At 41.2% G+C, this 17,756-nt stretch overlaps 1 protein-coding gene across 2 annotated transcripts; it reads right to left on the reverse strand.

Annotated features, from left to right (window-relative positions):
* Positions 1-470: 470 nt before the first annotated feature.
* Positions 471-14,799, reverse strand: kcnj11l (potassium inwardly rectifying channel subfamily J member 11, like). 2 transcript variants are annotated; one of them, XM_057837923.1, is made up of 6 exons: positions 14,701-14,799; positions 10,604-10,777; positions 10,308-10,538; positions 8,669-8,938; positions 5,224-5,431; positions 471-912 (listed from the first exon to the last, which is right to left on the reverse strand). In XM_057837923.1, exons 2-6 carry the CDS (start codon positions 10,760-10,762, stop codon positions 554-556), a joined length of 1,227 nt encoding a protein of 408 aa, XP_057693906.1. In that variant the 5' UTR covers positions 10,763-10,777; positions 14,701-14,799; the 3' UTR covers positions 471-553. The 2 variants fall into 2 exon arrangements, with proteins under 2 accessions (XP_057693906.1, XP_057693907.1); XM_057837924.1 differs by having other exon boundaries at positions 10,604-10,774; positions 14,701-14,774.
* Between the last annotated feature and the right edge of the window lie 2,957 nt (positions 14,800-17,756).

Raw genomic sequence — 17,756 nt, forward strand, 5'->3', positions numbered from 1 at the left:
TTTTTTTTTTTTTTGGGCTAAATTGTTAGGGTTTTCTGTGGCTGGATGTTGGTAATGGGAATAAAAATCTCTTCGAATGTCAATGCTGCAAAAAATTTGTTAGAATTTCAAATTTATGTTTTGGTGGCACAGGTTGACGACAAAAATTTTGTTGCAAAAATACATATTTGTGGCTGTTTTTTTTTTGTTGTTTTGCGGTTTAATTTTGGTTCAAATATTTCTTAATTTGTTTTTGGGGGGGCGGGGCATTTTTTTTTTTTTTTTTTGCGACTTAATTTTTTTGTCACTCATGTTTTTGGAGCTTAATTCACCCAAATAAAAAAAGTCGATAAATAATAGTCAATCAAATTGGGGGGGACAAAGTGATGAAGTGGTGAAGTGATGCAAAAGGAACAGGAAGTTATTTTAAAAGAGGAAATCTTGTTTTGTTACTTTTTTTTCCAAAACAAAACAAAACAAAACAGTAAATATTTGTTTTTAGAAAATATTTATTTAATTACTTTAAAATGAAAATATTCTTTTATTTTGAAATGGTTCATGAAACATGCTATTGTCATTTGATTTCTTCCTCCCCCTCGGCGGGGTCGTACCACGGCCGGGCGGCGGCGCCGTCGTGGCAGGTGCGGCCACCCCTTCGAAAGCCTCCCCTGCCGGCCCGCACCAGACCCCAGCCTTGCGGTTGCGAGGCGGCGGCCGCGGCAGCGCCCTCGGGTCCGCCCCGCGTCTGGTCCAGTTCCTTGGCGCTGAGCGACGACATGCGCACGGGGAGCGTGTTTCCGAACTTGGAGTAGTCCACGCAGTAGCGGCCGTCTTCCTCGCTCACGATGGACACGAAACGGCGCCCCCACAAGATCTCGTCCGGCGTGTACGAAGTGCGCGCCTGCATGCTGATGCCCGTCGTCTCCACTACGCCTGAAACGAACACAAAGCCGAGGTTATCATCATCGTGAACCAAAACCTTGACAATTCTAGAGTTCTTGGGTCACTTCCTGTTGATTTTGGGTCACTTCCTGCACATTTCGAGGCATTCTGTGGATCCTTCCTATTCATTTTGAATCACTTCCTGTTTGTTTCAGGGCACCACTGATGATTTTGGGGCATTCCAAGGTCACTTCCTGATGTCATCGATTCACTTCCTGTTGATTGAGGGGCATTTCCGGGTCATTTCCTGTTAACTTGTCACTTCCTGTTGATTTTGAGGCATTCTGTGGATCCTTCCTATTCATTTTGAATCACTTCCTGTTTGTTTAAGGGCACTACTGATGATTTTGAGGCATTCCCAGGGTCACTTCCTGTTGAAACAGGTCACTTCCTGTTGATTTTGGGTCACTTCCTGCACATTTCGAGGCATTCTGGAGTCCCTTCCTATTCATTTTGGGTCACTTCCTGTTTGTTTCAGGGCACTACTGATGATTTTGGGGCATTCCAAGGTCACTTTCTGATGTCATCGATTCACTTCCTGTTGATTGAGGGGCATTTCCGGGTCATTTCCTGTTAACTTGTCACTTCCTGTTGATTTTGAGGCATTCTGTGGATCCTTCCTATTCATTTTGAATCACTTCCTGTTTGTTTCAGGGCACTACTGATGATTTTGAGGCATTCCCAGGGTCACTTCCTGTTGAAACAGGTCACTTCCTGTTGATTTTGGGTCACTTCCTGCACATTTCGAGGCATTCTGGAGTCCATTCCTATTCATTTTGGGTCACTTCCTGTTTGTTTCAGGGCACTACTGATGATTTTGGGGCATTCCCAGGTCACTTCCTGATGTCATCGATTCACTTCCTGTTGATTAAAGGGCATTTCCGGGTCACTTCCTGTTGATTTTGAGGCATTCCTAGGTCATTTCCTGTTCATTTGGGGAAACTTCCTGTTTGTTTCAGGGCACTACTGATGATTTTGAGGCATTCCCAGGGTCACTTACTGTTGAAACAGATCACTTCCTGTTGATTTGGGTCACTTCCTGCACATTTCGAGGCATTCTGGAGTCCCTCCCTATTCATTTTGAATCACTTCCTGTTTGTTTCAGGGCATTACTGATGATTTTGGGGCATTCCAAGGTCACTTCCTAATGTCATCGATTCACTTCCTGTTGATTAAGGGGTATTTCCGGGTCACTTCCTGTTAACAAATCACTTCCTGTTGTTTTTGAGGCATTCCTAGGTCATTTCCTGTTCATTTGGGGAAACTTCCTGTTTGTTTCAGGGCACTACTGATGATTTTGAGGCATTCCCAGGGTCACTTCCTGTTGAAACAGGTCACTTCCTGTTGATTTTGGGTCACTTCCTGCACATTTCGATGCATTCTGGAGTCCCTTCCTATTCATTTTGGGTCACTTCCTATTTGTTTCAGGGCACTACTGATGATTTTGGGGCATTCCCAGGTCACTTCCTGATGTCATCGATTCACTTCCTGTTGATTAAGGGGCATTTCCGGGTCACTTCCTGTTGATTTTGGGCATTCCCAGGTCATTTCCTACTCATTTTGGGTCACTTCCTGTTTGTTTCAGGGCACGACTGATGATTTTGGGGGATTCCCGGGTCACTTCCTGTTGACATCAGGCCACTTCTTGTTGATTAAAGGCCATTTCTGGGTCACTTACTATTGATAACATGTCATTTCCTGTTGATTTGGGGCATTTTGGGGTCACTTCCTGTTGATTTGGGGGCATATGAGATAACGTCCTGTCCCCAAAAGAACTGAACCAATACCAAGAGGAAGTGACCCGAGATGCCTTCAAAATCAAGAGAAAGTGACATGGTATTAACAGGAAGTGACCTCAAAATGTTTTTCTGTTAGTTCCCAGTGTTTTGGGTCACTTCCTATTGATCTTTGGGCATTTCTGGGTCACTTCCTGTTATTTGGTCACTTCCTGTTGATTTTGAGGGATACGTGGGTCATTTCCTGTTAATTTTGGGTCACTTCCTATTAGTTTCAGGGTACTACTGATGATTTTTGGGGCATTCCCAGGTCAATTCCTGATGTCGTAGGTTCACTTCCTGTTGATTAAGGGGCATTTCGGGGTCACTTTCTGATGATCTTGAGGCATTTTCTGTTCATTTTGGGTCACTTCCTGCTTGTTTCAGGGCACTACTGATGATTTTGGGGCATTCCCATGTCACCTCCTGATGTCATAGGTTCACTTCCTGTTTATTAAGGGGCATTTCGGGGTCACTTCCTATTGATTACGTGTCACTTCCTGTTAATTTGGGGCGTTATGGGGTCATTTCCTTGTCAATTGTAGGGTGCTTGAGTCACTTCCTGTTGATTTAGTGTCATTTCGGAGTCACTTTCTGTTTATAACACGTCACTTCATGTTGATTTGGGGTATTTGGGGGTCTCTTCCTGTTTATTTTAGGGCATTTCTGGGTCACTTCCTATTAATTGGTCATTTTCTGTTGATTTTGAGGCATTCCCGGGTAATGTCTTGTTCATTTTGGGTCACTTCCTGTTAGTTTCAGGGCACTACTGATGTCACTTCCTGATGTCATAGGTTCAGTTACTTGATTAAGGGGCATTTTGGTGTCACTTCCAGTTGCTTACATCTCACTTCCTGTTGAATACATGTCACTTCCTGTTAATTTGGGGCATTCCGGGGTCATTTCCTTGTCAATTCTAGGGTTCATGGGTCACTTCCTGTTGATTTTGGGTCACTACCTGCACACTGAGAGGCATTCAGGGGTCCCTTCTTGTTCGTTTTGGGCCACTTCCTGTTAATTTGCGGGCTCTTATCTAACTTTCTACAATTCCCAGGTCATTTTGTGTTAAAATCAGGTCACTTCCTGATGTCATAGGTTCACTTGTTTAAGGGTCATTTTGGTGTCACTTCCTGTTGATTAAATGTCACTTCCTGTTAATTTGGGGCATTCCGGGGGCATTTCCTTGTCAATTCTAGGGTTCTTGGGTCACTTCCTGTTGATTTTGGGTCACTTCCAGCATGTTTAGAGGCATTTGGGGGTCACTTCCTGTTAATCTGGGGGTTCTTACAGGTAACTTTCTGTTGTCGTTCTTTTATTCCCAGGTCACTTCCTGTTCATTTTGGGTCACTTCCTGTTTGTTTCAGGGTACTACTGATGATTTTGGGAATTCCTGGGTCACTTCCTGTTGAAAAAGGTCACTTCCTGTTCATTTTGGGTCACTTCCTGCACATTTAGACGCATTCTGGGCTCCCTTCCTATTCATTTTGGGTCACTTCCTGTTTGTTCAGGGCACTACTGATGATTTTTGGAGCATTCCCAGGTCACTTCCTGTTGACATCAGCTCACTTCCGGTTGACATCAGGTCACTTCCTGGTGTTATCGCTCACTTCCTGTTGATTAAGGGGCCTTTTGGGGTCACTTCCTGTTTATAACCTGTCTCTTCCTATTGATTTTAGGGCATTTCTGGGGCACTTCTTGTTAATTGGCCACTTACTGTTGATTTTGAGGCATTCCCGGGTCATTTCCTGTTTATTTTCAGTCACTTTTTGTTTGTTTCAGGCCACTACTTATGATTTTAGGACCTTTCCGGGTCACTTCCTATTGACATCAGGTCATTTCCTGATGTCATCAGTTCACTTCCTGTTGATTAAGGGGCATTTCAGGGTCACTTCCTTGTCAATTCTAGGTTCACTTCCTGCACATTTAGTCAATCAGCGGGGGTCCCTTCCTGTTCTTTTTGGGTCACTTCCTGTTAATTTGGGTGCACTTAAGGGTAACTTTAATTCGATTTTTTTTTTTTTTATTCCCGGGTCATTTCCTGTTCATTCAGGGTTACTTCCTGTTTATTTCAGGTCATTTCCTGATGATTTTGGGGTATTTGCAGGTAATTTCTTGTTGAATACAGCCCACTTCCCGTTGATTTTGGGGCTCTTACGGGTAACTTTCTGTTTATTTTTTTCGGGCACTCCCGGGGCACTTCCTGTTAATTTTAGTGTATCTCCAGGCCACTTCCTGTTTATTGTATACTGTTGATTTCACTTACCGTTGATTTTGGGTGACATGCAGTTAGTTTGGGTGCATTATTTTAAGGCATTTCCAGGTCAATTCCTGTTCAATCAACCCCTCCCAGTCTAAATGAATTGGACATCTAGCAACGTCAATGGCAACCAATGAGTTAACGAGGAAATGACTCAAAGCATCCATGCATGAATTCTCCAGAAATGATATTTTCTCGTATAGTAAAAAGACCAAAGATGGGAGTCAAATACGAAATTGAGGCTAAAATGAATTTAGCAGGAGGGCGGACCTTCCAGGATGACGATGACCTCGATGTCGGCGGTGGCTAGCGTCTGAGCGGACAGGTCGTAGAGCGGGCTTCCTCTCTCCAGCGTGTGGCTGACGATGAGCGGCGACACCAGGAAGATGCCGTTGCTCCTCAGCGGGTTCTCCACCTGGATGTCCAGCTGGCTCACCGGGATGACTTCGCCCTCCGACGTCACCGTACGCCGGATCACCTGCCGAAATCCGTTAGCCTTAAGCGCGGCCATGTTGGTCGGGGCAACGTTTGTAGCCGTCAATTGAATTGAAGCCGATTGGATGTCGAGCGTCGTCAATTACAGTAAGCTAGTTATGTCTTGATTTTAATGTCGAAGCATTGACTTTGATGGGAAAGTTGCCCCTACCAATATGGCTGCCCTAAAGCCGTGTTGGTAGGGGCAATGAAACTTTGTTTTTTCATGCTTCTGCCTTGACTGGAATTGATATTATCCCTAATAGACATCCAATCTGTTTGAAGTGGGAGGGTGGATCATTCAGATCATCATCAGATCATTTCCTGTCCATTTTCAGTCACTTCCTGTTGATTTTGGGGTATTTCAGGGCATTTCAGATCATTTCCTGTCCATTTTCAGTCACTTACTGTTGATTTGGGAGCATTTCAGATCATTTCTTGTTGATTTTATGTCACTTCCTGTTGATTTTCGGGCATTTCAGATGATTTACTGTTGATTTTCAGTCACTTCCTGTTGATTTGGGGGCATTTAAGGGTCTCTTCCTGTTAATTTTAGGGCATTTCAGATCATTTCCTGTTGATTTTCAGTCACTTCCTGTTGATTTTAGGATTTTTCAGGGTATTTCCTGTTGGTTTTCTGTCACATTCTGTTGATTTTTGGACATTCACAGGTCACTTCCTGTTTATTTTGGGGCATTTCAGATCATTTCCTGTTGATTTTCAGTAACTTCCTATTGATTTTTGGTCACTTTCTTTTCCTTTAGGGGCATTTACAGGTCACTTCTGGTTAATCTTAGGGGATTTTAGATCTTCTCCTGTTGTCATCCCTCCCACTTCAAACGATTGAACGTCTATGGCTGTTAGTGGCAGCCAAAGAGTTCATTTTGGGGCATTTGCTATCATTTCCCGTTAATTTTCGGTCACTTCCCGTTGATTTTGGGGCATTTACAGGTCACTTCCTGTTTATTTTGGGGCATTTATGGATTACTTCCTGTTGATTTGGGGACGTTACAGGGAATTTCCTGTTGATGTTTGGTCAATTTTGCTTTTGGGGCATTTAAGGGTCACTTCCTGTTGATTTTGGGGCACTTAGAGGTCACGTCCTGTCTATTTTGGGGCATTTCAGACCATTTTTTGGATTGATTTCCCGTCACTTTCTTTTCCTTTTTTGGTATTTATGGGTGACTTCCTGTTGATTTTGGGCACTTACAGGTCACTTCCTGTTGATTTTGGGCCATTTCAGATCATGTCCTGTTGGTTTTCTGTCACTTTCTGTTGATTTTTGGACATTCACAAGTCACTTCCTGTTGAATTTGGGGTATTTCAGGGCATTTGTTGTTGTTTTTAGGGCATTTCAGATAATTTCCTGTTGATTTTTGGACAGGTCACTTCCTGTTGAATTTGGGGCATTTCAGTGCATTTGTTGTTGTTTTTAGGGCATTTCAGATGATATCCTGTTGATTTTCGGTCACTTCCTATTGATTTTTGGTCACTTCCTTTTCCTTTAGGTGCATTTACAGTTCACTTCCTGTGGATTTCGGGGCATTTCAGATCATTCGCTGTTGATTTTCGGTCACCTCCTGTTGATTTTGGGGTATTTCAGGGCATTTCAGATCATTTCCTGTCCATTTTCAGTCACTTCCTGTTGATTTGGGGGTTTTTCAGGGCATTTCAGATAATTTCCTGTCCATTTTCAGTCACTTCCTGTTGATTTGGGAGCATTTCAGATCATTTCTTGTTGATTTTCCGTCACTTCCTGTTGATTTTAGGGCATTTCAGATGATTTACTGTTGATTTTCAGTACTTCCAGTTGATTTTAGGGCATTTCAGATCATTTCCTGTTGATTTTTGGTCACTTCCTTTCCCTTTAGGAGCATTAACAGGTCACTTCCTGTGGATTTTGGGGCATTTCAGATCATTCGCTGTTGATTTTCGGTCACTTCCTCTTGATTTTTTGGGTATTTCAGGGCAGTTCAGATCATTTCCTGTCCATTTTCAGTCACTTCCTGTTGATTTGGGAGCATTTCAGATCATTTCTTGTTGATTTTCGGTCACTTCCTGTTGATTTGAGGGCATTTCAGATGATTTCCTGTTGATTTTCAGTCACTTTCTGTTGATTTTAGGGTTTTTCAGGGTATTTCCTGTTGATTTTTGGTCACTTCCTTTTCTTTTGGGGCATTCACAGGTCACTTCCTGTTTATTTTGGGGCATTTCAAATCATTTCTTGTTGTTTTTAGGGCATTTCAGATCATTTCATGTTGATTTTCGGTCACTTCCTATTGATTTTTGGTCACTTCCTTTTCCTTTAGGGGCATTTATAGGTCACTTCCTGTGGATTTCGGGGCATTTCAGATCATTCGCTGTTGATTTACAGTCACTTCCTGTTGATTTTGGGGAAGTTCAGGGCATTTCAGATCATTTCCTGTCCATTTTCAGTCACTTCCTGTTGATTTTTGGTCACTTCCTTTTCCTTTAGCGGCATTAACAGGTCACTTCCTGTGGATTTTGGGGCATTTCAGATCATTTGCTGTTGATTTTCGGTCACTTCCTGTTGATTTTTTGGGGTACTTCAGGGCATTTCAGATCATTTCCTGTCCATTTTCAGTCACTTCCTGATGATTTGGGAGCATTTCAGATCATTTCTTGTTGATTTTCGGTCACTTCCTGTTGATTTTAGGGCATTTCAGATGATTTACTGTTGATTTTCTGTCACTTCCTGTTGATTTTGGGACATTTAAGGGTCTCTTCCTGTTGATTTTAGGGCATTTCAGATCATTTCCTGTTGATTTGAGGGTTTTTCAGGGTATTTCCTGTTGATTTTCGGTCACTTCCTTTTCTTTTGGAGCATTCACAGGTCACTTCCTGTTTATTTTGGGGCATTTCAGATCATTTCCTGTAAATTTTCGTTCACTTCCTGTTGACTTTGAGGCATTTACAGGTCACTTCCTGTTAACCTTAGGGGATTTTAGATCATTTCCTGTTGAGTTTTGGTCTTTCCTGTCAACTTTGGAGCATTTACAGGTCACATCCTGTTGATTTTAGGGCACTTCAGTTATTTTCCTGTTGATTTTCGGTCTTTTCCTGTTGATTTTGGGACATTTGCAAGTCACTTCCTGCTGAATATGGGGCATTTCGGATCACTTCCTTTTGATTTTCAGTCACTTCCTGATGATTTCAGGGCATTTCAGGATATTTCCAGTGGATTTTCGGCAAATGAAGACATTGCATTTTGGACTCTCACCTGCAGCTGCACGGTGGCCGAGATGATCATGCTCTTGCGGAGGTCGCCCACCCGGAACATGAAGGTCGGCCGTCCGTTGCGAGGAGCCACCACGGCGTTCCTGGAAAAGATGAGCGTCTCGGCCCGCCGGTTGGCCTGCGCCGTCTTCATGAAGACGCAACCCAGCATGACGGCGTTGATGATCAGGCCCAGGATGTTCTGCACGATCAGGACCATGATGGCCGCCGGGCACTCCTCCGTCACCATGCGGCCGCCGAAACCAATGGTCACCTGCGCGCAGGATGGGACAACTCAATCACAACTCAACTGCAAGTGTGCTACATTTACCGTAGTCGCAATCATTTTTGTGTGACAACAAGGTACCATTCCACCAAATTTTGGCAAAAAACTTCCATTTCTGCATTTTTCAATGGCCCCGTTCATTTCCAATGGCACATTCAATGCCAATGAAAGTTTTTCCATTAACTCGGACCTGCAAAAAAATAGTTTTTTTCAAAAAACAACCCTCGAATTGCCTGATGATTAATAGGAGGTGACCCAAAATATACAAAAAAAACTACCCATAAGCGACCCAAAAAGATCAGTAAGTGATCTGTGGATGCTCCAAAATGAATAGGAAGTGATGCAAAATGAATATGAAGTACCACATGAAGTGGCCAATGAACAGGAGGTGGCCCAGAAATGCCCTAAAATCAATAGGATGTGACCCAAAATGTCAAGGAAGTGACCTGCGAATGCCCCAAAATCATCAGTAGTTTCCGGAAACTAACAGGAAGTGACCCAAAATGAACAGGAAATGACCTGGGAATGCCAAAAATCATCAGGAAGTGACCATTGAACAGGAAGTGACCCAGAAATAGCCAAAACTCAACAGAAAATGGGCCACAATGTACAGAAAGTGATCTGGAAAAACTCAAAATCATCAGGAAGTGACCCAAAAATTCTCTAAAATCAATTGGATGTGGTCCTAAATGTCCAGGAAGTGACTTGGGAATGCCCCTAAATCTTCAGGAATTCCTCAAAACTAACAGCAAGTGATCCGAAATGAACAGGAAATGCCCAAAATCATCAGGAAGTGACCATTCAACAGGAGGTGACCCCAGAAATGCACTAAAATCAACAGGAAGTACCCCAAAATCATCAGTAGTTCCCCGAAACAATCAGGAAGTGACCCAAAATGTCCAGGAAGTGACGCATATGTCCAGGAAATAACCTGGGAATGCCCCAAAACCATCAGGAAGTGACCCAGAAATGCCCTAAAATCAATTGGAAGTGATGCAAAATGTCCAGGAAGTGACTTGGGAAGGCCCCAAAATGATCAGTCATTCCCCAAAACTAACAGGATATAATCTGGGAATATCTCAAAATTAACAGGAAGTGACCCAGAAATGCTCTAAAGCCAATTGGAAATGATTCAAAATGTCCAGGAAGTGACTCGGGAATGCCCCAAACTCATCAGGAAGTGACCAATGAACAGGAAGTGACCCCGGAAATGGACTAAAATCAACAGGAAGTGACCCAAAATGTTCAGGACCACAAAAAAATAACATGAAAATAATTGTCGAGTCATTTGATTAGTTGTGTGTGCCTATGATGTAGCGAGCGGATGCTAATGATTAGCACGCAAAAGGAGAAGCACCTGGACTTCAATGGAGAAGAGGAAGGCGGAGGTGAAGGAGTTGATGGCGGTGACGCAGGGAGGGCGGGGCTCGCGTCGGCCGGGCTCCAGATCTCCGTGGGCGAAGGCCAGCAGCCACCAGACCATGGCGAAGAGCATCCACGAGCACAGGAAGGCCGAGGTGAAGATCAGGAGCGAGTGCTGCCACTTGAGGTCCACCATGGTGGTGAAGACGTCCTGCAGGAAGCGGCCCTGGGGGAAAAGCGAAGCCCGGTTTCGGCCGGGCGGACTCGGGACGGGCTCGGTTCGGGACTGACTTGCTCCCTGATGTTCTTGTGGGCCACGTTACAGGAACCCGTCTTGGTGATGAAGCGCGCTCGCCGGCAGCGTAGGCGGTTCCGGCCCGGTTGGTTCCGCTCCTCCGCCAGCCGCGTCAGAAGGAAGCCGTCCGGCACCAAACCCTTTCTGGCCAGCATGCTGACTGAGGTCTGCTGATGGTGACAAGGCGAAACAAAGTTGTTATCACTCGTATCGTACTGATACTATTACAAATATGTTGCCCCTCCCAATATGGCCGCCTTAAAGCCATTTTAGTAGGGGCGATGAATGCTCTTTTCATGCATTTGCTTTGTGTTTATCAGGAGTTGAGGTCCAATCCGTTTGAACCGGGAAAGATGCCGGCGAATGAACGAACGTTCATTTGACAGGAAGCAATGCAAAATAAACAGGAAGTACCCACGAATGGCCCAAAATGAACAGGAAGTGACCTGGGCATACCCCAAAACTAAACAAAAGTGACTCAAACATAACAGGAAGTGAAATGGAGATTCACTAAAATCAACAGGAAGTGACCCAAAATAACCAGTAGTGCCCCAAAACTAAAAGGAAGTCACTCAAACACTGAGACGGAGATTCACTAAAATCAACAGGAAGTGATCCAAAATAATCACAAGTGCCCGAAAACTAACAGGAAGTGACACGGAGATGCATTAAATCAACAGGAAGTAACCCATAATAATCAGTAGTGCCCCAAAACTAACAGGAAGTCACTCAAATTCAACAGGAAGTGAGACGGAGATACACTAAAATCAACAGGAAGTGACCCAAAATAATCACTAGTGCCCGAAAACTAACAGGAAGTGACTCAGATTAAACAGGATGTAAGACCAAGATGCACTAAAATCAACAGGAAGTAACCCAAAATAATCAGTAGTGCCCAAAAACTAACAGGAAGTGACTCAAATTCAACAGGAAGTGAGACGGAGATGCACTAAAACTAACAGGAAATGACTAAAATTAAACAGGAAGTGAGACGGAGATTCACTAAAATCAACAAGAAGTGACCCAAAATAATCAGTCGTGCCACAAAACTAACAGGAAGTGACCCAAAATAATGAGTAGTGCCCCAAAACTAACAGGAAGTCACTCAAACAGGAAGTGAGACGGAGATTCAATAAATTCAACAGGAAGTGACACAAAATAATCACTAGTGCCCGATAACTAACAGGAAGTGGCTCACATTAAACAGGATGTAAGACCAAGATGCACTAAAATCAACAGGAAGTAACCCATAATAATCAGTAGTGCCCAAAAACTAACAGGAAGTCACTCAAATTCAACAGGAAGTGAGACGGAGATGCACTAAAATCAACAGGAAGTGACCCAAAATAATCACTAGTGCCCGAAAACTAACAGGAAGTGAGTCAGATTAAACAGGATGTAAGACCAAGATGCACTAAAATCAACAGGAAGTAACCCAAAATAATCAGTAGTGCCCAAAAACTAACAGGAAGTGACTCAAATTCAACAGGAAGTGAGACGGAGATGCACTAAAACTAACAGGAAATGACTAAAATTAAACAGGAAGTGAGACGGAGATTCACTAAAATCAACAAGAAGTGACCCAAAATAATCAGTCGTGCCACAAAACTAACAGGAAGTGACCCAAAATAATGAGTAGTGCCCCAAAACTAACAGGAAGTCACTCAAACAGGAAGTGAGACGGAGATTCAATAAATTCAACAGGAAGTGACACAAAATAATCACTAGTGCCCGATAACTAACAGGAAGTGGCTCACATTAAACAGGATGTAAGACCAAGATGCACTAAAATCAACAGGAAGTAACCCAAAATAATCAGTAGTGCCCCAAAACTAACAGGAAGTGACTCAAATTAAATAGGAAATGAGATGGAGATGCACTAAAATCAACAGGAAGTAACCCAAAATAATCAGCAGTGCCCCAAAACTAACAGGAAGTGACTCGAATTAAATAGGAAGTTAAGACAGAGAAGCATTACCACAAACAGGAAATGACCCATAATAATAAGTAGTGCCACAAAATTAACAGGAAGTGACTCAAACAGTAGCGCTCCAAAACTAACAGGAAGTGACTCAAATCAAACAGGAAGGGAGACGGAGAAGCACTAAAAACAACTGGAAATGACCCCAAATAATCAGAAGTGCTCCAAAACTAACAGGAAGTGACTCAAACAGGAAGTGAGATCGAGATGCACTAAAATCAACAGGAAATGACTCGAATTAAACAGGAAGTGAGACGGAGATGCAATAACATCAACAGGAAATGACCCAAAAATAATCAGTAATGCCCCAAAATCAATAGGAAGTGGCTCAAAATGAAACAGGAAGTGAGAAACAGATGCACCAAAATCAATACGAAGTGACACAGAGATGCATTAAATCAAAAGGAAGTGACCCAAAATAATCAGTAGTCCCAAAACTAACAGGAAATCACTCAAACAAGAAGTGAGACAGAGATTCACTAAAATCAACAGGAAGTGACCCAAAATAATCACTAGTGCCAAAAAACTAACAGGAAGTGACTTACATTAAACAGGATGTAAGACCAAGATGCACTAAAATCAACAGGAAGTAACCCAAAATAATCAGTAGTGCCCCAAAACTAACAGGAAGTGACTCAAATTCAACAGGAAGTGAGACGGAGATGCAAAAAATCAACAGGAATAACCCCAAATAATCAGCAGTGCCCCAAAACTAACAGGAAATGACTCAAATTCAACAGGAAGTCAGACAGAGACACACTAAAACAACAGGAAGTGACCCAAAATTATCCGTGCTGACCCAAAACTAACAGGAAGTCACATAAATACAACAGGAAGTGAGACAGAGATGCACCAAAATCAACAGGAAGTGACCCAAAATATCAGTAGTGCCCCAAAACTAGCAGGAAGTGACTCACATTAAACAGGATGTAAGATCAAGATGCACTAAAATCAACAGGAAGTAACCCAAAATAATCAGTACTGCCCCAAAACATCAGTAGTGCCCCAAAACTAGCAGGAAGTGACTCACATTAAACAGGATGTAAGATCAAGATGCACTAAAATCAACAGGAAGTAACCCAAAATAATCAGTACTGCCCCAAAACTAACAGGAAGTGACTCAAATTCAACAGGAAGTGAGACGGAGATGAACAAAAATCAACAGGAAGTGACTCAAATCAACCAGGAAGTGAGACGGAGATGAACTAAAATCAACAGGAAGTAACCTAAAATAATCAGCAGTGCCCCAAAACTAACAGGAAGTGACTCAAATTAAACAGCAAGTGAGACAGAGATTCACTAAAATCAACAGGAAGTGACCCAAAATAATCAGCAGTGCCCCAAAACTAACAGGAAGTGACTCAAATTCAACAGGAAGTGAGACGGGGATGAACAAAAATCAACAGGAAGTGACTCAAATTAACCAGGAAGTGAGACGGAGATGAACTAAAATCAACAGGAAGTAACCTAAAATAATCAGCAGTGCCCCAAAACTAACAGGAAGTGACTCAAATTAAACAGCAAGTGAGACAGAGATTCACTAAAATCAACAGGAAGTGACCCAAAATGTTCAGGAAGTGACCTGGGAACGCCCCAAAATCATCGTTCATTCGCTGCCATCCCTCCCACTTCAAATGGATTGGACGTCTAGCGCCGTCAATGGCAGCCAATGAGTTAATTAGGTTGCGAAATGAGCTAGTTATGAATGACAATGCATTGACTTTCATGGGAACGTTGCCCCTACCAATATGGCCGCCCTAAAGCCATTTTGGTAGGGGCGTCGATGACGGGTCTTTTCATACTTCTGCCATGAGTTTATCAATAGTAGAAATGAACATTCATTCATTCGCATCCCCAGTGAATGAGCTCACTCTTTGGCTGCCATTGACGGCGATGGACGTTCTATCTATTAGAACTGGGAGGAGCTAGCAGCGATCTCGTATTCAGGTGCTAAAATGATGATGATGATGATGATGATTATCATTGTACCTACTGAGAGCACGTCATTCATGAATGATGTGTTTTAACATACAAACGAAGGGTAGCGCTATTGATTGGACGTAATCAATAAGACGATTTGCCGTTCAAATGATAAGAAAATAAAGAGCTCACCTGATGACGTAATTGCCAATTCACTAGGACGTGCTTTGGATCTTCATCTTTTGCGTCTCCATCCTTTCCATCAAAGGACCAAATAGCAAGTCTGCAATATTCTACGCCAGCATTTCCGCTGCTCTTTCAAAGTAAAAGCCAGTTGTCGGGTTGTTTCTCCTCTCATCCATATGCCACAAAGGCAGTTCCAAAAAAACCCAAATCATCATCTTTGAGAGACAAGAATCGACATCATATGTGGTAGATATTTTAGATAAGATAATCATTTTATTTGCTTTACACTAACTTCATTTGAAAGGCGTGACCGAATGTTTCCGGTTTGTTCAAATGCAAAAGAGAAAGCGCTACCTTGCTACTTGCGTTGACGCGCCACAAGATGGTGGCTCGCAGTACAAGGAGTCGGTTGTGTAGTCATTGGCGGCCATCTTGCGACGGAGGAGTGAGTGACTTTCTCCCCTAAAATGTTATTTTTGAGAATGTATTGGGGTTTAAACGACAGAGTAGGGTTTCCAATTAGGATAAGGGTTCTAAAGTAGTGTTTAAATCCAAGATGAGGGTTTGAAAGTAGGGTTTTAGTTTTTGGTTAGGGTTTTAAATAAGGGTTTAAAACTCAGGGTAGGGTTTTCAATTAGGGTTTCAAACTAGGTTTACAGTTCTATAATGGGGTTTAAAATTTAGGGTAAGGTTTCAAATTAGGAGTGTGGCTTCAAAGTATGGTTTCAAACTAGGATTAAGGTTCTATAATGGGGTTTAAAATTCAAAGTAGGGTTTCAAATTAGGATTAGGGATTTAATTTAGGGTTTCAAACTAGGTTTACAGTTCTATAATGGGGTTTAAAATTCAAGGTAGGGTTTCAAATTAGGATTAGCGTCCTATAATGCGGTTTAAAATTTTGGGTAAAGTTTCAAATTAGGATTAGGGCTTCAAAGTAGGGTTTCAAACTAGGTTTAGTTTCAATGGTGGGATTTAAAATTCAGGGTAGGGTTTCAAATTAGGATTAGCGTTCTATAATGGGCTATAAAGTTTAGCGTAGGGTTTCAAATTAGGATTAGGGTTTGAAGGTAAGGTTTCAAACTAGGTTTAAGGTTTTATAATGGGGTTTAAATTTAGGGGAGGGTTTCAGATTAGGATTAGGGTTTTAAAGTAGGGTTTCATACTAGGTTTAAGGTTCTATAATGGGGTTTAAAATTTAGAGTAGGGTTTCAAATTAGGATTAAGGATCAATAATGGGGTTTAAAATTTAGGATTTTAAATTAGGATTAGGGTTTTAAAGTAGAGTTTAAAACTAGGTTTAAGGTTCTATAATGGGTTTTAAAATTTAAGGTAGGGTTTCAAATCAGGATTAGGGCTTTAAAGTAGGGTTTCAAACAGGGTTTAAGGGTCTATAATGGGGTTTCAAATTTAGGGTAAGGTTTCAAATTAGGATTAGGGCTTGAAAGTAGGGTATAAAACATTTACGGTTTCAAATTAGGGTTTAGGTCAAGAGTTATGATTTTTAAATCAGGATTTTAGTCTTGGGACAGGGGCTCAAATAAAGGTTTAAAACTAGTTTTAGGGTTCAGGGGATTTTAAACCTTGTTTCAAATTAGCGTTTCAAACTAGGATTAAGATTTCAAAGTTGGATTTTAGTCTAGGGTTACTAATATGGGTTTAAAACCGAGGGTAGGTTTTCAAATTAACTTTTCAAACAAGAGTTATGGTTCCAATTGAGGGTTTAAATACCTCTTTAGGGTTTCAAACTGGGTTTTAGACTAAGGTTATGGTTTTAAGGTACTATTTAAAGTTTCAATGAGGGTTTCAAACAAAGGTTCATGTTTCAAATTAGGATTAGGGTTCTAAAGTAGGGTTCAAAACCCAGGTGAGGGTTTCAAAATAGTGTTAAGATATCAAAAAAGGGTTTAAAACCCAGGGTAGAGTTTGAAACTTCTTGGATTAGGATTTCAAAGTAGGGTTTTAGTTGTGATTATAATTCATCTCCTCAAGCCGTTCGGAAATTGGTTTTAATTGGAGCAATTTTTAGCTATTTCGGTACGCGCTCGAACGGCTGTTGTGACGGGTTAGGGTTTAGGGTTAACCCTACTCGTCTCCATTGGTTCACCGAACGCATCAGACAATTGGTTTTATATGTATTGACGTCTTATCGGCAGTTATTATTTTCCTGAAACACACATTTTAAAAAAACGGAACCATTTTTAAAATATAAATGTAATCATTCTTATAATTTATAAATATGATTTTGGCAATTTTTTTTGAGGAGGTGATATGATAACTGCTTGTGCGTGTGTTGGTTATTCTTCAAAGTACCGAGACTGACCACTGAGAGGCAGCATTGTCATATATGAAAACCTAGTTGTTCGCCACATCTTTCAACATGAATGTTTTTTTTTTTTTTGTTACCCAGTTGACAAATGTGTCATCAATCTACTCATTCTTGTGTGTGTGTACGTCATCATTTCTTTGAAAATTAAAATGAATTGGTTTATAGTTGGTTTTAATTTGAATTTTAATCTAGTTCTAGCTAATATGGTTCTCCTGTCACCGAAATGGCAGCTAGTTTGTTCAAAAGCGATCAAATGACAATGACCATTTTTTTTCTTCTCAAAATATTTTCATGAAAACAGTTAGAGAAATTACAAAACAGCAATTTTTTTATTTCATATTTTTCATAAAACAACGAAACTACTCGTCCATACATTCAATAGATAAGAAAACAAAAACAAATCATATAGTAACTTCAAAACACAAAGACAAAATACATTTTAAAACTAACTTTATGGCCTGGGGTTTAAAATCAACAAGAAAACTAAAACATGGAGCACAAATAAGATGTTTTTAAAAACTTTTTAATGATATCTATATACAGTATATTAGAAATGTTGATATAGCTTTATTATTTGTAAATAAAATGAGTTATATCAAATTGATATCAAAATCACAAAATTAAAAAATAGATACAAAATATAACATATACTGTATAATACGATGTATATTATATACTATATCTATATATTATTATGATTAGATTGGTTATATATAATTAATATAATATAAATATA

The sequence above is a fragment of the Corythoichthys intestinalis genome, chromosome 5, assembly GCF_030265065.1.
Source record: "Corythoichthys intestinalis isolate RoL2023-P3 chromosome 5, ASM3026506v1, whole genome shotgun sequence".
NCBI classification, from domain to species: Eukaryota; Metazoa; Chordata; class Actinopteri; order Syngnathiformes; family Syngnathidae; genus Corythoichthys; species Corythoichthys intestinalis.